The 22,410-nt window shown below is 39.1% G+C and overlaps 1 protein-coding gene across 5 annotated transcripts in view; it reads right to left on the minus strand.

Annotated features, from left to right (window-relative positions):
* Positions 1-22,410, minus strand: part of dennd2b (DENN domain containing 2B) — a 438,424-nt gene that overhangs the window by 3,492 nt on the left and 412,522 nt on the right. For all 5 annotated transcript variants that reach the window (XM_073049545.1, XM_073049543.1, XM_073049547.1 and 2 more), the window contains 5 exons: positions 19,771-19,948; positions 18,078-18,119; positions 15,545-15,656; positions 9,110-9,349; positions 3,018-3,104 (listed from right to left, as the gene is read on the minus strand). In XM_073049545.1, coding sequence (XP_072905646.1) covers positions 3,018-3,104; positions 9,110-9,349; positions 15,545-15,656; positions 18,078-18,119; positions 19,771-19,948 — 659 coding nt within the window. The remainder of the gene's footprint in view (positions 1-3,017; positions 3,105-9,109; positions 9,350-15,544; positions 15,657-18,077; positions 18,120-19,770; positions 19,949-22,410) is intronic.

Here is a 22,410-nt window from a genome sequence, read left to right on the forward strand (position 1 = left end):
CCAGGTGGGCTTTTGCAAACTTGAGATGTACAGCAATGTTTTATTTTGAGAGCAGTGGTTTCCTCCGTTGTTTCCTTCCAAGAACACCATTCTTGTTCAGTGTTTTTCTTTAGTGAACACATGAACAGAGACTTCCAACAAGTTCTAGAGATTTCTGCAGGTCGTTTGCTCTACCCTTAGGTTCTTTTCCCACTTCCTTCAGTGTTGCACGTTGTGCTCTTGATGTGATCTTTGCAGGATGCCCACTCCTAGGGAGAGTAGCAAGAGTACAGAGTTTCCTCCATTTGTACACAACGTCACTTACTGTGGACTGATGAACACTCGAGTCTTTAGAAATGCTTTTGTAGCCTTTTCCAGCTTCATTGTATCGCTATAATTCTTCTTCTAACGTCCTCTGAAAGTTGTTTTGATCGAGGCATGGTGCATACAAAAAGATCTTGAGAAGAGCTGACTCTGTCAGTAACGACATGGTGCATATAAAAAGATCTTGAGAAGAGCTGACTAGTAACTTGACATGGTGCATATAAAAAGATCTTTCTTCAGAAGAGCAGACTCCATCAGTAACTTGACTTTGAGTGTCTTTTTTTTTATAGAGGGCAGGGCACCTCTGTAACCCACACCACCAATCTCATCTCATTGATTGGAACATCTAACTCCAAATAGCTTTTGTAGAAGGCAATACCCCAGAGGTTCACATACTTTTTCTAACAAATACATGCAATATTGGATCATTTTTCTCAATAAATAAATGAACAAGTATAATTTTTGTGTTATTTGTTTATTTGGGTTCTTTTTATCTAGCTTTAGGACTTACGTGAAGATCTGATCACATTTTAGGTCACATTTATGCAAAAATAGACAAGATTCTACAGGTTTCACAAACTTTCTAGCACCACTGTAATACAACAAAGATTAGTGGGATTAGAGGATTGGGAAGCTTTTAAAAATGAACAGAAGGCAACAAAAAAGTCATTAAGGAAGTAAAGATGGAATACAAAAGTAAGCTAGACAGTAATATTAAAGAGGATACCTAAGGTTTCTTCAGATACATAAAGTGTAAAAGAGAGGCAAGAGTGGATATGGGACCACTGGAAAACGATGCTGGAGAGGTAGTAATGTGGGACAATGAAATAGCAGACGAACTGAATAAATATTTTGCATCTGTCTTCACTGTGGAAGACACTAGCAGTACAGTGGAAGTTCTGGGTGTCAGGAGTCATGAAGTCTGTGAAGTTACCAGAATGAGAGAAGGTTCTTGGGAAACTAAAAGGTCTGAAGGTAGATAAGCCACCTGGACCAGATGGCTTACACCCAGAGTTCTGAAAGAGGTGGCTGAAGAGATCATGAAGGCATTAGTAATGATCTTTCAAGAATCACTAGGTTCTGGAATGGTTCCGGAAGACTGAAAAATTGCTAATATCACGCCAGTCTTCAAGAAGGGAGAGAGGCAGAAGAAAGGAAACTATAGGCTGGTTAGTCTGACCTCAGTGGTTAGGAAGATGTTGGAGTCGATTAAGGATGAGGTCTCAAGGTACCTGTAGGCACATGATGAAATAAGCCATAGTCAGCATGGTTTCCTCAAGGGAAAATCTTACCTGACAAATCTGTTAGAATTACTTGAAGAAGCAACAAGCAGAGTCAGTTGATGTTGTATACTTGGATTTTCAGAAGGCCTTTGACAAGATGCCACACATGAGGCTGCCTAACAAGCTACAAGCTCATGGCATTACAGGAAAGATTCTAGCATGGATAAAATGGTGGCTGATTGGCAGGAGGCAAAGAGTGGGAATAATGGGAGCCTTTTCTGACTGGCTAGTGGTGTTTCACAGGGGTCTGTGTTGGGACAGATTCTTTTTATGTTATATGTCAATGATTTGGATGATGAAATTGATGGCTTTGTTGCAAAGTTTGCAGATGATCTGAAGATGGGTGGACGGGTGGGTAGTTTTGAGGAAGTAGAGAGGCTATAGAAGGTAGACAGATTATGAGAATGAGCAAAGAAATTGCAGATGGAAGACAGTGTTGGGAAGTGTATGGTCATGCACTTTGGTAGAAGAAACAAAAGGGTTGCCTGTTTTCTAAATGGAGAGAAAATACAAAAAAACTAAGAAGCAAAGTGACTCGGGAGTCCTTGGGCAAGATTCACTAAAGGTTAGTTTGCAGGTTGAGATTGTGGTGAGGAAATCAAATGCAATGCAGACACTCATTTCATGAGGACTAGAATATAAAACAAGGATGTAATGTTCAAAATTTATAAAGAACTGGTGAGGCCTCACTTGGAGTATTCTAAGCAAGTTTAGGCACTTTATCTTAGAAAGAATATGCTGAAACTGGAGAAGATTCAAAAGGGGTCCACAAAAGTAATTCCAGGGTTGAATGGCTTGTCGTATGAAGAACATCTGAAGGCTCTGGGCCTGTATTCAGTGGCATTCAGAAGAATGAGGGGTGACCTCATTGAAGCCTATTGAATGGTGAAAGGCCTTGATAGAGTGGATGTGGAGAGGATGTTTCCTATGGTGGAGTCTAAGACCCGAGGACACAGCCTCAGAATAGAGAAGCTTCCTTTTAGAATGGAGATGAGTTCTTTAGCCAGTGGTTGGTGAATCTGTGCAATTCTTAAGGGAGCTCTGGAGGCCAGGTCTTACTGTACATTTAAGGCAGAGGTTGATAGATCCTTGATTGCCAGGGCATGAAGGGATATGGGGAGAAGGCAGGTTATTGAGGTTGTGAGAAAAATTGGATCAGCCACGATGAAATGGAGGAGCTGACTGGATGGGCTAAATGGCCTAATTCTGCTCCTATATCTAATGGTTTTATCATCTACAATTTGAAACTATGTTGCGTATACCCACATTGATGTAATCTGTAATCGATGTCATCAAAAAGAGCAGTGGGGATAACAATGAAACAGAACTAACCATATGTCATTACTCCTGTCTCCTGGATCATTTTGTATCTACACCCTTTGGATTTGCTATTCTTTTAACAGTTTGAATATTCAGTGTGAAAGTACTCACCAAGTCCTTTCAGAAATTTGTTCACTCCACTCTGTTCTGTGTCTGGCAGTTCCTCCAAATACTGTTCAACTCTCTGCTCAAATAGACCTGAGGAAAAGGCAATGGAACAGCACTGAACGTGGCTGTGAATGATGACAGTTCATCAGCTGCTACAGGAGAAGTCAGTTATAACAAAAGTTTAACTGGTGATACATACACGTGGTAGCACGTCTCCTGCTGTGAGTTTGATCAAAGTAAATTACCAACGTGTCTACTATGTTTAAGTGTGTGATCACAGAATAGCTGTGATTATTGCTAAAATAATTAACCTTGCAACATTTAGTCTCAAAAGATCTTGTAAATCAATGCTTGCTGTCATGGAATGTGCCTCCATTGTGGTCCAGCGAGGAGAACTGTTTCTAACTTCAATTGATGGACACTGCAGGCTGTCTATCAATGGACAACCCAATGGTGCAAACCTGCAGAAATTTACTGGAGTCCTACAAATGAGTAAGCAGTTCATAGTGCATGACCAATTTTACAAGTTCAAGGTCACCTTCTCTATAAGTTTATGTATAAATATTGAATTAAAAATATAACATTGCTACAAACTGCAGAGGGAACCCTCTTCAAATGTTTACATTTTATCCATTAGATCAAATGCTGAAAAGTGCCTAGTGATTGAAATTGTAGAAAATGGAGTTCTTCCAAATTTCTACCATAGAGTGCCCTGCTGCAGACTGAATGGGCTTACTAATTTCCATGCATTTGGAAAGACAATGAAGCCATCAGCTTTGATATCCTTGAAGGAAAATAATTAAGTTGCACCAAAGGGTGAAATCTGCTCACCAATGGCATCAAGCCTATGTATATTACAGTCACATGATTAGCTCACCTGAAGGTTGGAATTGGCACAGGCAAACATTGTACAATTAAAACTTGCAGTACACTAGGAGGTATTTGAGAGGACACAAACAAAGCTGCATCTGTAAGGTTCATCTTCCCTATAACATTTGTACAAAGTTCAGCTGATTGAAAGAACTTAATCTAAAACTTATTATATGCTGTTTTTGCTGAAAAATTCAGTATTTAAGATGTTAAGGAAGAATAATAATTTAAAGATTATATTGTTTCTGCTTGTTATTAATCAACATTACTTTAAATGTCAATTTAAGAAATTTTAAATTTAGGAAGGTTTATACATTTTCAGATGCTCAAGTAAAACTGATATGTTTGATGCTTGATTGTAACGTGTATTTTGATCTAACCACATGTTGAGCTCTAACATGCTGGAACCATTATCATTATGTTTTGCTACAGAATCTGAAGTGGTGTAAGCATTTTCCTTTGAATGTCTGTCAGTAATGTGACTCTCTGTAATCTTTAATCCATGGTTGGCTTGGTGAAATCGGCTGCTAAAGTACCCTGCAGATTTGTATTTCTCTCACTCTGCCCTCCCCTGGGGTCATCCCAACAATATTGGCCCTGGTCTAGGCTTTACTGTTCAACCATTTACACAAATTTTAATTATTTTGACTGGTCTCAAGTAGTTTAGCTATACTTTTAAGCTAAGAAGTATGATCATTAAACCTAACATGCATTGCGCTTCTGAGAACAACAGGAGCTAAGGGGAATTGTCTTCACCCACTTTCCATGGAATATTCACCTGTCGGTAAATATGAAGCAAATAGTGCTAATAGTGCTCATTTCTGCTACAAAATGAAGCTATGTTTGAGTACCCTGGGCCATGTGTACACCCTTGGGTGGTATATTTCAGTGCTCTCCAGCCTTGAAGAAGCTGGGCTGTTGTGCAGCAATGGGCCTCTGTAAAGCCAGGAAATTTGCCCTGTGATGTTGGTAGTTCATTGAGTTTATAGCTACCATTAACAATACAATAATCATTGAACCAAAAAAAACTGAAACAATGTAAATCAGCATTTTAAGTGATGCGGATGAACTTAGAACAGTTAATGAAATTTGATAGTGTTTGGAAAGATAACAAGATCGTGGAAATCAAATTTGATGTCAACAATGTGAATGAGAGCTAGATGTTAGAAGAATTGATCAGGATGTTAAAGCTTTTTGGAATCTTAAGAAAAATGGTTTAAAAATTGGCTCCTTGCAAGAGAGAAATCAAAGTCATTGGGAATTTATCAACAGAGAGCTGTGGCAAGTATCAATTGCTGGGACATATTACTGTGGAAAGCATAGTACTATATCCCATTCTCTATGTGGTATACATCAGTATTCCTCCATTTATACATTTTCACTAAAATGCCATTTAACATTTTGAGTTACAAATCTGCCTTTCACTGTGAAGAATAGTTTCATTCTCTTCATAAAAGGATACAGAATCAGAATCAAGTTTATTATCACCGACATGTGTTGCAAAACTTGTTAACTTAGCAGCAGCAGTTCAATGCAATACATGATAATATAGAAAGAAAAATAGTAAATACAAGCGATGGCCATAATGATTTTGATTTAAATGCAGGGGGTATAATTAATGTATTGTGTGATGATCTCAAAAATGGTCAGTGAGAGTAAGAAAGTATACTCTCTAGATGAAAGTATACTCACTGGACAACAGGAAGGTGTCAATGGACTGGTTAGATGAGCATTACTATGATCTATTAAATCAAATACATAGCATTGAGGTAATACACCAGGGAGAATTAACACAAGGAGAATACGTGATGAATGTAGAATGCTAAGAAGTAGAACAGAGGAGTCTTGGAGTGATATCACACAAATTTCTGAGGACAACTGGATGGATAGATAAGAAAGTAAAGAAGGCATACTGAATTCTTTATTGGCTGAGACATCAAATGTAAAGCAGTGATGCATGAAATATGCCTCAAGCAACAGTTGATTACTGTATACAGTTCTGATCACCCCAATAAGGGATAGATGTGATGTCACTAGAAATTATTTGGAGGAGATTTATGCAAAAAGTTAAGTATTATCTCTTCTGTTTCCATTGCTCAAAAAGAAACAAACCCAGCCTTGTCACTCATTCCAAGCAACTACAGTTAATAAATGTTTACAGAATAGAAAGGCCTAGACAAGGTGAACACAGAGACCCATTTCCCTGAGAAAAGTAGTAGGATTAGCGACAAGGTAAGGAAAAATATTTCACCCCAGCAGCAACAGGGACCTGAAACTCAGTGTCTGAACTTCTCACCATTCTGAATGAACACTTGAAGATTGATAACCTTTAAGGCTATGGACAGAAAACTAGGTAATGTGGGTATCCTAACTGGCCCTTTTATAATTCAGGATGGACATAATGAGCTGATTACCCTCCCTCTGTGATGTAAATATCTATGATTCTTAAAGTCATCATGTTTAATATCTTCATTCACATCCGTCAACTATTGCTTACATTCAATTGGTATCAGAGCTCTGCAGACCAGACCCAGGCTCAACATTACCCACAGAAAGTGACACAATGTGGTGTTCTAATTCTTGAGTGAGGGCTTAAATTTTGTTGAAAATAATGGAACCTCTGTACCATTTTTGTGTCATTGTTACCTATTAATTTTAGCAATAACGTTGTTAAGAGTATTGAACAGATGTGATGGTAGTGTCTGGGAGATATAGTTGTGCACGTGAGCTAAGTGGAACTACAGGGTTTTCTGCTTAATCTTTGATCACTACAACATCAGATGTATTCTTTACTCCTTCGTACTCTGACTTCTCCCCTTCCTTTCCAGCCCTGATGAAGGGTCTCGGACCTTACTCTTTTCTATAGATGCTGCCTGACCTGCTGAGTTCCTCCAGCATTGTGTGTGTGAATTGCATAGCATCAGATGGTGTACTCTTTAAATCATTCTTATTTGAAGTAAAATGTTAAGACTTTTCGTTTCCTTTTTAACATTCTCCTTGGGAATGTCTACCTTTGATGTGCGATCCAGTGCGCTCAAGATGATCCTTTCCACCTTGTCTTTATTCACTATTGCTCTACATGTACTGTGATGGGCCAAAGGGCCTGCTTCAGGCTTGTATGGCTCTGTAAGTTTGTACTATTTACTCTTAATGTGACCTCTAGGCAATCCTCATTTGAAATCATTCCTTACCTTCCCAGTGTTTTTATATAATTCCTGGCATTATGTTTGTTTCTTTTTCAGTGCAGGATCAGCTACTGAGAAGAGTTCAATTTAAATGAGCCGTTCTTGATGATGAAGAAGGTACTGAGTGATGGTGGATAGATGGAAATTATATTTCATTTCTCAGTGTGGGCATTTCTTCCCTGGCGTATGTGGGGGGGGGGGGGGGAGAGATAGGGTTTTGCATGGAAGAGAAGATTCGAAAGAAGTTTAGTTGACGAATGCAGTAGATGTGACAAAGTAAAGCCAATGAATACTGAGATAATCATTTTCAGGTCTTTAATTCTTTTGATAAAGCAGAGCAGCAGGAGATGATGGACACAACAGAAGTGCAAGGACAACAAGCAGTGATCCATTGGGCAGCTTTTCTATTTGTCCTTGACCCTGCCAGAGAAAGAATAAATGCACATATAGGAAGCTGAACCAACTGCACTCTTATCTCTTGAATCTCCCAACATTCCACTTTAATAGGAACAAGACTGTTCAATGTCCTTTTCTACTATATTCAGTAAATCCTTACTTTCTTATTATTACTACCAGCAGTTCGCTGTAGTCACTGCTGCTTTAACTTTAAACTGTAATTGCTACCAAGTAAAAAGCAACCTTTTTTATGGTAGATATTATGGTAGATATTGTGCTCATCATATCACCTCAGGATATGGCTGGTATTTTATGGAAAATTACTAAAAGTTTGAAATTTCTCTAAACAAATATATAAGAATGCCTGATTTTTATTGTATCTAAATGAACAAAATACAACTAAGCAGTCCTAGTGATATCACTTTTAAATATGATTTTGTTACTTTAATTATGGGGAAAAGTGCAGTTCTCTCTTCATACTTTTAGTCTATATTACAATCACACTATTTGTTGCCCTCTTTCATGTCTTTCAATGTCCTTTCATCACAGTGCATAATTCTTTCTGCCATTCTTATCCTGTAATTTTCTAACATTTGTATGTATGGTACGGATCGGCACGTAATTTCGCAAACCTCCCAAAGCTCTTTATGGCAAGGAGATGAATGCCCACCAGGAATTGCAAAGTTGACTGTAAATGCAGTCAAAGTGAAGCATGTGAAAGTGGATTTGAAGAGGGAGCAATGAGTGTGCAGGACTTATGTGATGTTGGAGTTTTTAATAGGGTATGTGGAAAAGATAATAATAGATAAGATTGCATTTGTAGGGATACCTAGAATACAGAACCATTACAGCACAAAAGGAGACCTCATGACTTTCTAAAGAACAGTCTAACCTACCTCATTCCCTTGTCCTTCCCTGTAATGCTACATTTAGTTCCCTCAGAAATGCCTTGAAATGGGACTCACTTACCTTAATTAACACCATTCTTGTGGGTAGTGAGTTCCTCAACAATATCATTTGCATGCTTTGAAGTTCTTTCTCACATTCCCCTCTGTACCTCTAGCCCAAAAGCTTAAAACTGCGGCCCCTACTTCTTGCAGTATTAGTTAATGGGAATTCCTTTTTTCTATTGATATTATCCAAATCGGCCGTAATGCTTTACAGAAAGGAGCAAAGCAATTCAGTTTATATGTGGATTTATACAAAGAAGTGTGAAAATGGTGTGCATGTTAGCTCTAAGTGAATAATTACAATGATAAGACAAGCGGAAAGATAAATGCCAGATACAATTTTTTAAGCTCAATCAGTTGACAGATTTTTTTTTAAAAAGTACTTGAAGTGCAATAATACCAAGACAATAGATGTCACAAATTTTGGTGCATTTCAGATCAGAAAATAAAATGACTAGTCAATACAATTGATTTTGTTATCCAATCCTGGGTTATATGTAATAAAAGTACTCTGAACTATGTTTGCTGCAGTGCAAGAGTGGTTTTTGATCTGCTATTTCACAATTTTGTCTGATTAATTATAAATGTTGTCATATTTTGTACCTAACTACTGGTGTTAGTAGATTAAAAGAAGAGAACTCTGGAATATTTAGTAGAGAAGCTGAGGTAATATTGTGCCAACGTTCAACTTTACCTTTTGCTCTGCACTTTCGCAGTTCTCTGTCCTGTATGAATCCAGCGAACATCTGTGACTCCATGAAGACCTCCAGAAAGCGTCGGATACTCTTGGAAGCTACTGACTTGCGGAAAGCTTCTCTTTGGAATATTCGTTCACTCCTCTCGTTTTGGGTCAAAAATAGTGAATAATGACCAATATTTTCCACAAAGAAACGAATGAAGGCTTCTGAGACCAGATTATTCAATGTGTTGCACTCTGAGGGAACAAGAACAAGATAAAATGTTACTTTAGATTAAGTTTTTCATCTTCACTCCCTCCTTCCCTTTCTCTACTTCCAACATGGCTAGATTTCACAGCACTGGTGACAGCTGAGAAGCAGTTTTCAAAGTTGTGAGATGTACCATTATGTGCTGGCCATCTGCTATTCACAATGCCAAGAGTGTAAGTGAAAGATGAAGAGAATAACTAAGCCCAGAACAAATGCATCCATGTCAAATATCAGTGGATTAGAGTCTTGGCCAATGTGCTAGTGTTTGTCGAGCCTTGCTTCCTCTTCCATCTTTTTATAGTTCTCCTGCTGCTCAAGATTAGCTGCTAAACACAGGTCCAGGTCCTAGTTTCTTTCCAAGTGATGCTTGCCAGGATTGTGGCCTCAGAGAAACATTAGGAATTCTTGTTTAGAGTTCCTAGGAACAGAATATTCAAATATTTATCAGCAGTTAGAGGTACTAACTCCAAACTTAATCTAAGGCTACGTCCACACTAGACCGGATAATTTTGAAAACGCCGGTTTCGCGTAAAAATGATAGGCGTCCACACTATGTGTTTTTAAAAATATATCTGTCCACATTGAAACGGATATTTCGGCGACTCCCCTACTGCGCATGCGCAGGACACATCTACTGAAAACAAGTGACATGTTTGGTGTCGAATCTCGCTGTGAAAACGGTGCGTGTTTGTTCAGTTACAGACTAGAAAACTTAAACGACAGGCAGCTGTTGGCTCTCACGCAGGAGGACTTAGAAGTAAAAAAAAACAAATACTGGAGCATACGGCGGCAACCGACGGAGTTCACGGACAGATTGACCCGGCTGACGACGAACATTGAAAAACTGACTAACTCTGTTGCATTAATAAAGCATCTTGTTAAATGTGTAAAACATGTCTGCATCAGTGTTATCTTGTATTTCCATACAATGTTACATCAGGCTGTTACATATCTATTGTCAGAGAAGTACTTGCATAAATAGGTAAACCACCTTCATACGAGCAAGGACAGAAAACAGGGCAAAATGAGTATACTTATTTATTCAGTAAGTTATGGGTCGAAGTATTTGGTGAGTACATTTCTAACTCTTCTGGCTTCAGTTTCGTTGCTGTCTGTTCTGAAATTACTAGGTTGCGTTCAAGAAAACAATGAAATGGTGCACTGCCGTCACAATCTGTTCTGGCATGTCACGACAGTGTTTTCAGATTTCTCCAGTTACCCTGTCCACACTGATATGCCCAAGCAGCGTTTTCAAAATTACACACCCTGGAGAGTGCTTCTGAAAAGCTCCGGTTTCAGGGGATGAAAACGCCGTTTTAGTGTGGACGGAAGGTAAAAACGAAGAGAAAAAGCTTTGATTACGGATTTATCCGGTGTCGTGTGGATGTAGCCTCAGAACGGAGCAGAGTAACCACATTAGCATGAAAAAGGGTTGTTTGGATACAGTTAAAGTGGATGAAACTGTGGGAAGGTGAAAGTGAATGGCATGAAGCCCAAAAGAAAAGAACAGCAGTCAAGGCTATGTTTTGTGGAGAGCAAGGTAGTAGGTTTGGAGTGGTATGTTGGGCAATGGAGCAGAAAAAGAACTGAAACATCTACAAAGGAAGGAAGGAGAAGGTTGTCTAAAAATGGCAAGAAATGCAAAGAGAATTTTCCTTGTGGAAAAAAAAAATAGGCTTGTAAGTGAGAAAAATGCCAGGGTACAGAGAAGAGGTGAGTGGTAGAAATATGCAGGTATAAACAGAGGTGTTTTGGAAGAGAGATCATGCTCTTCTTGGAAATGGGCAGTTGATTAACTGAACCCATTGAATGAAAGTCACTAGTGCAGTAAACTTTGAGCTGGCACAGTGAAAATGCCCTTCTCACATTTATGAATATTTATCAGTTGTTTTAATGAGCCTTCAACTTAATGGTTTCAATATTTTCATTTCCTCTTCCATGTTTCTTTTCCTCCACGACAATCAGATTCTGTAGGATTTATCAATTCCCTGCAATGATAATGGGGATTTATGCAAGATGAGCACATGGATATAGGAGCAATTCTGTATGAGCTGCACTGGGAGGAGAAATAAATCCCTGTAGACTTTCAAGGTCTTTGTGTAACTATTGCTTTAACTTAGAAAGACCTTGCAACAGCTTGCATCTGGACTTTCCTCAGTTTGAAGCTTTTGGAAATGCTGATTTTCATTTTATTGGAAGCTTATTACTTGGCAACAGGAGCTAATCCAGAATTCCTTCCACGTGCACAGTTTCATAAGTACATGAAAAAATCAGTTCTTAGCTACTAAGCTACCCTGGAGGCTGACGTGCTGTGATTTGTTTTAATGCAGATCATCACCAAAACCACAAGGATAACAGAAATCGTGTCAATATCACAGCTGAATGCCAATCGTTCACTTACCACAAAATCAACATTATTATTTGAGCCTGAACATTATTAATAATGTTGGTTTTCTTATTCCACAAATTTGAATTTTGAACCAAAATTATTTTCCTCTTGAATGCAATGCTTAACTTGCAGGAGGCAGGTACCCGGATGACTTGTCAGGAGAAGGAATGGGTATAGGCAGCCAATACAGAATATCCCTGTGACAATTCCCCACAGTACGTATACCGCTTTGGATAGAGTTGTGGGCAATGACCTACCAGGGAGAAGCCATAGCAACCAGGTCTCTGACTCTGTGTCTGACTCAGAAACAAAGGGGAAGAAGTGGACTGCAGTGGTGATAGGGGATTCCGTAGTCAAAGAGGCAGACAGAAGATGCTGTGGACTTGAAAAAGAAACTTGAATGTTATTTTGCCTTCCAGGTGCCAAGGTCAGGGTTGTCTTGGATTGTGTCCACAGCATTCTAAATGGGAAGTATAAATGGCTGGAAGTCATGGAACGTATTTTGACTAAGTAAGAATAGAAAGGAGATCCTAAAGAGAGAATATGTGGTGTTATGTAGAAAGCTGAAAAGCAGGATGTCCAGGGTAGTCATCTCTGGATTGCTGCCTGTGCTATGCACCAGTGAGGCTAGGAATAGGATGAGTTGGTAGGTTAATGAATGGCTGAGGAACCAGTGCAGGTTTCTAGACCATCGGGATCTCGTCTGGTGTAGGTATGCCCTGTACAAAAAGACCAATATCCTTGTGGGTAGGTTTGCTAGAGCTGTTAGGGAGGGTTTAAGTAATTTGGCAGAGGGATGAGAACCAAAGTGATAGGGCTGAGGATGGGGCAGTTAGTACACAAGTAGATGCAGTGTGTAGTGAGGCTATGAGGAAAGACAGGCAAATGATGGGACAAAGTTGCAGTCTGTGGGATGAGTTGAAGTGTAACAAGGGGAAAATTCAAGAGGGATGATGAATACAGGACTAAAGGTGTTATTTTAAATGCATGCAGTGTATAGAATAAGATAGATAATCTTGCAGCACAATTAAGAAATTGGCAGACCTGAGTTATGGCTGAAAGAAGGTCATAGTTGGGAGCTTAATATCCAACGATACAGATTGTATCAAAAGGACAGGCGGGTAGGTGGGAAGGGATTGGGTGGCTCTTTTGGTAAAAATGAAATCAAAGTCTCAAAAAGATGTGACATAGGATTGGAAGGTGTAGAATCCTTGTGATAGAGATAAGAAACTGAAAAGGTAAAGACCCTGGTGGAAGTTATATACAAGCCTTCAAACAGTAGCCAGGATGTGGGATACAAATTACAATGGGAAATAGAAAGGGCATGCCAAAAAGGCAATGTCATGGGGGATTTCAATATGCAGGTAGACTGGGAAAATCAGGTTGGTGCTGGATTCCATGACAGCATATTTGTAGAATGCCTATGAGATGGCTTTTTAGAGCAGCTTGTCATTGCATCCACTGGGGAAAGGCAATTCTGGATTGGGTTTTGTGTAATGAACCAACCTTGATTATGGAGCTTAACCCTTAGGAAGCAGTGATTATAATATGATAGAATTCACCCTGCAGTTTGAGAGGGAGAAGATAAAGTTAAATGTATTAGTATGACAGTGGATTAAAGGGAATTACAGAGGCATGAAGGAGGAATTGGCCAAAGGGAACACTATCAGGGATGATGGCAGAACAGCAATGACTAGAGATTCTGGGGCCAATTTAGAAGGTGCAGGATAAATATATCCCAAAAATGAATAAGTATTCTAAAGGGAGGATAAGACTAGGGAAGTCAAAGACAGCATAAAAGGAAAAGAGAGGGCATATAATATAGGAAAAAAATAGTGGGATGTTAGTAGATTGGCTTTTAAAAACTAACAGAGGCAACTAAAAAAACATAAGGAGAAAAAAGCCAAAATGTGAAGTTAAGCTAACCAGTAATATAAAAGAGGATACTAAAAGATTGTTCAGATATGTAGAAAGTAAAAGATAGATGAGAATGGATATTAGACCACTGGAGACATTGTAATAGGGGACAAAGAAATGGTGGACAAACTTAAGTATTTGGCATCACTCAAGACACAAGCAGGGTACCATAAATTTGAGTGTCATGCAACAGATGTGACTGTAGTAGCTATTACCAAGGAGAAGGTGCTTTGGAAGCTGGAAGGTCTGAAGGTAGGTAAGACACCTGGACCAGATGGATACACACCAGGGTTCTGGAAGAGTTAGCTGAAGAGATTGTGGAGGCATTAGTAACTATCTCTCAAGAATCACTAGGTTCTGGAATAGTTCTGGAGGACTGGAGAATTGCAAATGTCACTCCACTCTTTAAGAAGGGAGGAAGGCAGGAGAACAAAAAGGCCAATTAGCTTGACTTCAGTGGTTGGGAAGATGTTGAAGTCCATTGTTAAGGATGAGGTTTCAGGCTACTTGGAAGTAAGTGATAAAATCTGTACATGATAAAATAGGCCAAAGTTGACCTTAAGTTCCCTTAAGGGAAATCTTACTTGACAAATCTGTTGGAATTCTTTGCAGAAATAACAAGCAGGATAGACAAAGGAGAGTAAATGGATGTTGTTTACTTGGCCTTTGAGAAGGTAGCAAACATAAGGCTGCTTAACAAGATAAGATCCAACTGTATTACAGGAAAGATAATAGCATGTACAGAAGATTGGCTGACTGGCAGGAGGCAAAGAGTGGGAATACAGGAGGCCTTTTCTGGTTGGCTGCTGGTGACTAGTGGTGTCCTGCAGGGGTCAGTGTTGGGACTGCTTCCTTTCATGTTATACGTCAATGATTTATATGACAGAATTGGTGTCTTTATGGCCAAGTTTGCAGACAATATGAATTTAGGTGGAGCTGCATGTAGTGTTGAGGAAGCAGAGAGACTGCAGAAGATTTTGGACAGATTGGGAGAATAGGCAAAGATGTGGCAGATGGAATATAGTGCAAGGAAGTTTATGGTCATGCACAGTCTACTTCCTAAAAAGGGAGAAAATTCAAATGCAAAGGGACCTGGGAGTCCTTGCGCAAGATTCCCCAAGGCTAATTTGCAGGTTGACTTGACGGTAAGGAAGGCAAATACAATGTTAGCATTCAGTTCTAGAGAACTAAAAACAAGGGTGTAATGCTGAGGCTTTATAAGGCATTGGTCAGACCACACTTGCAGTTTTAGGCCCCTTATCTAAGAAAGGATGTGGCTGCCATTGGAGAGGCTCCAGAAAATGTTCATGACAATGATTTTGAGAATGAAAGGGTTAATGTACAGGGAGTGTTTGATGGCCCCAGAGCAGTAATCAGAAGAATGAGAATGAGGGGGGGATGTCATTGAAACCGATTGACTACTGAAAGGCTTAAAAAGAATTGATGGGGAGAGGATGTTTTCTATAGTGGTTGAGTTTAGGGCCAGAAGGCATAGCCTCAGAATGGAGGAGTATCTAACTAGAACAAAGTGGAGGAGGAATTTCTTTAGCATGAGAGTAGTTAAACTGGGGAATTCATTGCCCCAGATGGCTGTGGAGGCCAAGTCATTGAGTATATATAAAGCAAAGGTTGATAGGTTCTGGGCATCAAAGATTATGGGGAGAAGGGAGGAGAATGGGATTGACAGGGATAATAAATCAACCATGATGGAATGGCGAAGCAGACTCAATGGGCTGAATGGCCTAATTCTGGTCCTGTGCCTTACAGTCTTATCCAGACGTTATCTTCCTACTTCCAAGAATAATTCTTAAAAAATCAGGTTTAGAAGAAAGCGATATTCTTAATTGCTGTAAAGTTACATTCTGATATTTCTCACCGTCATCTGATTCACTGTCTGAATCTTGATTGACTAGTTCACTCTTTTGCTCCAGAGCCTGCTCCAGAGCAGCTTGCAGTTTCCTTGGCAGAAGTGAATCTTCATCGTCCATCTAAATAATAAAAAAGTGTAGCAGTTAGCATTGCACTATTACAGCACCAGTGAAGTCGGTTCAATTCCTGCCACTGCCTGTAAGAGGTTTCTACGTTCTCCCCATGACCACATAGATTTCCTCCGGTTGCTCTGGTTTCCTCCCACATTCCAGAGATGTACAGGCCACATGGATGTAACTGGGCCGTGTAGCTCGTTAGGCCAGAAGGGCCTGTTACAATGCTGTACCTCTCAATAAATAAATGAAGTACTGTAATTTGCAGATGTTCATCCACCTTGCTGTCCCCTTCATTCAACAGATAATAGCTATACCAACTAATCTACATTTGGAGCACTCTAAAGGAGTATTCACTTCATGAAGAAGTATCTCAAAGATAAGTAATTTCTTTAAAAATTCATATATTATGTTGCATCGGATTAATCAATGCTCCTCGTCAAATAAAAAATCATTGTTAAACCTTTGTCCAGAATACATTTTGAAAATTTGTTAAACTACAAACAGTTGTATCCAGAGATACCGGCCACGTGACAGATGCACTGCCACCTGGCTGGTCGGAGGACACACCACATGTCAATCAACATTTGGTCCCTCCCAACTAATCAATGCACACCTAAATTATTGGTCACCTTAATTGGATTATCGCGCCCAGCCCCATGCTATAAAAGGTGAGACATGTGCCTGGCTTGGTCTCTCTTTCAGACCACCACATTGGAGGTAAGTGCATTGATTTATGCTTGGGAAGGTCTATTGTTTGTCCTGGTAAGGGAGCCGCAGCTATCCAAGGTCAAGGGGGATAGCTGTCGTAGTGCTTTTCCCCTGTTCTTTGTTTGTGTAACTGTACCCTGTCCCCACACCGCTTCCTGTGTATTGTAGTTGCTTGTGTTGACCCGACTTCCCCTTGTAAATAAATTCCTTATTATTGAAACTGTGTGTGTCCAGGCCTCAATTGTTGAGACTCAAAGAACCAGTTATTTTCCATCACAACACAGTTCAATATTGGCAATAAGATAACACTTTCTGTAATATAACCGAAATTCTTCCCAACTTTAATTAGTTTAGTTTCTATTTCTATGCCTGACTATACTTGTTCTGTTGCATAAAGTCTATTGCACAACAAGCCCCCGAATTCCACATTTATGGCAAGGATGCAAGACAACTATTGCTTGAGTAAGCAACTTAGAATTTGAACATTTTAACTTCATGGTCCTCAAAAACTAATTTATGTTTTTAATCAAATGTTCTCAATGATTTGCTTTCTTTAAATTGCAATAACATTCCTTTGGGTCTGTAAGAAGTTTGACTTGTTGTGAAGCGTTGCGAGTTTAATGCAAGCCTACAGGTTATTCTAATCGCTCACAAAATATCATAAATTGTTGAAGCTGTATTGATGACATTTGGTCTCCAGTTTTTGGAAACACCTGCATCAAAGATTTAACTTCTGTTTGCTGAATACCTCATTGGCAAAAGCATGAACAGCAGGTGTCGGGATGGTCTCAAACATGAACAGCAGGTGTCGGGATGGTCTCAAACATGCTGCTGAAACCAAATATTCTGAAATAAGCTTGATCTTAAAACCAGAGACATCGGACAGTAAAAGAACCATTTTCTCCAGGTATCTTGTCCCACGCATTTGTTTTGATAATGCATCACTGTTCAAACTTCCCAACTCACCAGGAAAGCGTAATCATCTTGAAGAGGTGAAAAAGCAGAATTAAAACCCAAATGACAATGGGAAGAATCTCCCAAGGTGATGAAAATAACTCCTAGATTTGACCAGCACTGGTATATTATTTGGCAGGAAAAATAAAGCTGGGTGACTTCAGGAATTTCACACTGTATGTGCAGCAGACTTAATGGAAGATTATCTGGGCAAAACCAATACCTGGAAAGTGGGCTGCTTAGGCTTTGTAAGGGAACACCTTTCATTAATTTTTCTGAGCAACACTCCACACTCACTCATAGTTGTATTTGTAGGGAATCCAGCCTATGTCCTTACCTACAGTTGAGGCTACTGCAAGGGACCCAGGACTGTTGCAAAGGTCACCATTTAGTCGCAATGTCCTTTATTTTTCCCCTTTCTCACCTGGCCCTTGTCCATTATGTCAGGATTTTTACTGAAACTCAGTAAGCAACTGTGGGATTTCACCAGCATCCCGTTGTTCCCAGCATTCTAGACTAGCACTCCAATTACATTCTCACATATTGGTGAATGTTTAATAATCATCTGCACAAGTATAATTTTCTTGATGATAATGTTAATCTAAGTTTTCATACAATGGCAGGCACAGAGGAACAGGATCACAAATCACTACAACAGACCCTTCAGCCCACAACTCCCTTCTGAGCCACCTCATCCACATTCCTGTCCAACTATCTTTTAAAAGTTGTCTAAAAAGCTATTTATTCTAAAAAGATTCTTACCTGTCGAAGGAAGCGATCGGCTCCTAGATCAACCATCAGTGCCTAAAGTGAAAATAAAACACGTCATCAATAATCTCTTCATGGTCTGCAGAACTTCTCACTGAAAATGTACCTGGCCCTAATACAAAATTAAATCCTTGGACTTGAATTGCTGCAAAAATGAAGTCTGCTAGTCAAGCCTCTCAGGAAAGCCTTATATGATTCTCTGAGTCGTTACAAACACAGAATAGGATATTAACATGGTTTGTGAACAGATGATTTCTCAGTGATCATGATTAGCTAGTATTGCTTCCTGACAAAGATGTGCAGTTGATATAATTGGCTTCTTTTGGACTAAAATTTGGTGTTTGATCTAAAATTCTAAATTGTTCAAAGTAAAATTGATTTAAATTGTTTATATCATCCTTTGGTCTGCTTGCCACAATGCAGTCTTCTTTGGACAGAAATTCTGGTAATAAACTTATTCTATAATTTTTCATATTCTATAGACATACTACCCTAATTTCTTTCTAAAGAGAACTGCATAAGTCAAGTAAACCACAGGATGATATGAAGAAATTACATTTCAAGCTTTACAATCAAGAAAGCAAAGCTGTTGTCTTTAACACTGTTCGGAAGCATTCATACACTCATTGTTGATGCTAGATCCTCATTAAGTGTTGCTATAAACCAGCGATTCCCAACCAGTGGTCCATGGACCTCTTACTTAATGGTATTGGTCCATGGCATAAAAAAGGTTGGAAACCCCTGTTGAAAGCTAAACCAGATGGTTCACAATCTCACCATCCATCTCAAGCAGGAGTGTGAGCATCCCATTGATTTTCTGCTACGAAGACTTTCATCTCCATATTCTTCAGTCTTCCAGTTTGATACCATCAACCTCCTCCATCCCAAGATAACTTCAGTCTCCTCAGTAACCTTTGGCATCCAAAATTCTACCAGCAGTCATTCATTACCCAAGACTCATTAATCCACATGGGCTTCCACTAATCAAGAGCATTTAAAATTATTTAATAGACTTTAAATACCCTTATGGTATTATCACTTCCCAACTCTGCTATAGACTCCTCAGGTTCTCCACTTCATCGAATGCACACTTCACTCTTCCTACAGCAATCTGGGGCCTAGGTACCTCTTTAGAGTTTTCTCCTCAAATATATTTTCTCATAGTATGTTTTTACTCGGCTTTGTTTCCATGTTTTTATTTTGTTCCTCAGTCATCCAGGAAGAGTTGGGAACTAGTGCTCAAATCAAGTTCAAGCACATTATAGAGTGTTTTAGTGTGTGTTACACTGCCTTCCAAGTTCAATATATTAAAATTAATAGATGGGAAGGTTGGAGCCAGAGTACGGTGAGCTTGCACGAGTGGGGCGGGGTGGTGAACTTCTAATGTTTGCAGATCCACGCACACCGTACATCACCTCAGCACATGGGCACATCTTTGAGTGCAAGTGACATTCTAAGTTTCCTCTGGAAGTAAAAAAAAAAAAGGCTTGTATTCAGAAATCAGTTGTTACCTAACATGTCACTCAATGTAGTACATCAAAGAGATGCTCATTGTTGCAATGTATGGAAACCGATGTTTATTTTGTTTCATTCCTTTCTCGTTGAGGATTTGAAATGGCGGCCACCTTTATTAACTTCCAGCCCTGCATGGTACAGGCAAACCAGCTTAACATCTCTGCAGTCTTACCTCTTCAACTGGAAGCTCCTTTAGTTTGGGGAGAGAGCTGGAGAGCAGGCCCACCAGGAAGGGTGTTGGACAACAGACAATGTCGATCATGGAGGACGGAAGCACTGGTATGAAGGTGTGTTGCCAGGAGAATGGATAGAGCAGAGCCACCACTGCATGGGCACAGCTGGACAAAGTGCTATATAAACACAAGATTTTTAAAAAAGTTAACTCTTCTGCTCAAAGCTATTGTTAACTGTCTTCTTAAAATATCATCTGAAACGAGGTTCTGACAATCCTTCAATACATCAGCTTCGCACAGAAACATGCAGTGAAACTCAGTAAGATCAAAATATGCCTTAAATCAGAGATTGTATAAAAGTCATTTATTTCAACCTGAAAATTCTCACACCAGCCTGATGAAATATTATGTTAGCTTGATTTTGGGTTTAATTCATAGAAGTGGAGGTTGTTGCAAGTCAAGCCAGTTAGTAGGTAGATACTTAACCGGGATACTTGCAGTTTGCTTTAATGACAGGAGGATCCCATGACTAGTTAAACCAAATGATACTCATACAAAGCAAAATGAAACAAAACATACTGTATTTTACTTCACTAAATATTTTCCCTGCTGCTTAATGTAAGTAAATTATAGAAGAGTAATATTCTAGCAAACCATTCAGTATAATAATTCAAAACCAGCAGTGATGTCCTAAATGGCCTTCCATTTGTTATTACTAGGGCTGACCGAAGTCTGTTACAGAGACTGAATCACGGGAACTGGGTTCAGAATTAGCCCACTCAGTCCTCTCTAGCTTGCTCTGCTATTCAATAAGAACTCCAACTGGTAATTTTACCAATGCCCTTCATACAATTTCTCCTGCAATAAACAGCAACATTCTGTTAGCTTTCCTATCTACATGCAATATATTCATGCTAGCTTTTTGTGAATCATGCACTTGGATACATCTTTTTCTAGCCTCCTTAACTCCCCTCAACAACCTTCATTTATTCCTGTCTTTGTGTTGTCAACACTTATCTTTTTACCTTTTACCAACACATTTGTCTTTGCTTCCAATTTGAAGTTCAAGTTCACATTTAATTATTATTTAACTATTCATGAATACAGACTATCAAAACAGCGTTCTTCCGGGACCAAGGTGTAAAATACATTACCAACATACATATAATTATGATCCCTTATTCAGTTATTCAAGTTATTTATATTGATTGTAAAAAGTTGAGGTCACAGCACGGACCCCTGAAGCATATCGCTTGTTACTACTTGCAACCAGTAAAAGACACATTTATGTACTCTCCAATCTTCTATACATGCCAATAAGCTTTTGCTATTCAAATTAACCTTTGATGTGGTACCTTATCAAATGCCTTCTAGAAACCTAACTATAGTACATCCACTTGTTCTCCTTTACCTACAGAACCTACTTCAAATAACTTTATCAAAAAATATCAAACATCAGAATCAGAATCCTTTATTATCGCCAAGTATGAGGACACATACAGGGAATTTGATGCCGGTTTTCCTGAGCTCTCTCTGTACAGAATTAAAAGCAAACAAAAACAATAGTGCAAATAATCATAAACTATATACAATGAGGTCCACCTCATTGAATGTACAGGTGGACTTAATTTATAATAGACTAAAATTCAAGTGTTCATAAGACTGATGGCATACAGAAAGAAACTGTTCTTGTACCTATTTGTCCCGGCATACAGTGATCTAAAACGCCTACCAGAAGGAAGGAGTTGGAACAGGTGATGTCCAGGGTGTGATGGGTCTACAATAATGCTGCTTGCTTGCTTCCTGACTCTAGATGCATATAAGTCCTGGATCGAGGGCAACTTCATACCAATAATCCTTTCCGCAGCCCTGACGGTTCTTTAGAGTCTATTCTTGTCTTGTTTGGTAGCCAGACAGTGATGGACAAACAGAGAACAGACTGGATTATTCCTAAATAGAATTGAATCAGCAGCTCCTGAGGCAGGTTGTACTTCCTGAGTTGACGTAGGAAATACAACCTCTGCTGAGCCTTTTTGATAAGAGTGTCCCTTTTGCAAAACAAAAACAATACTTGATTACTTTGAATTTTTCGAATGCACCACTGCATTCTTACCAACATTAGCTTCTAACTTTCTCACTAACTGGACAGCAGATTCCCACTTTGTGTCTCTTCTTTTTGAAATTAATGAGTTGTATTTGCTTTTTCCCAATCTGATGAAACCTTCTCCGAATCTCGGAAATTCTGAAAAATTAAAACCAACACCAACTATTTCCACTGCCCTGGTGATCACCATCTACCTGAGTTAAGCCAAAATCAACCCAACTCTCGGAGAGACTTGGCTGAGAACTCTGCTTTCCATTCATATTTGGAAGTATTTAATCACTCAATTACTAAACTAAAAATGATTTGTTCCCAATGCATTGGGGAAATTCATTCAATTGACTAATTCCTAACATTTTACATAAACAACTCAGCAAACTCTAGAAGCATAAATATGGATTTAAATTACCGTCACATTTAGTATTGCTTATCACAATGAATACAGCCCATTGTTTGTTAGTTACCTCCAATGATGTTGCTAAGTCACTAACAGATCTGGTCATTAGAATGCACTATACTTTAAACTGTTTGGTGGAGC

The sequence above is a fragment of the Hemitrygon akajei genome, chromosome 6 (genome assembly GCF_048418815.1).
Source record: "Hemitrygon akajei chromosome 6, sHemAka1.3, whole genome shotgun sequence".
Lineage (NCBI taxonomy): Eukaryota > Metazoa > Chordata > Chondrichthyes > Myliobatiformes > Dasyatidae > Hemitrygon > Hemitrygon akajei.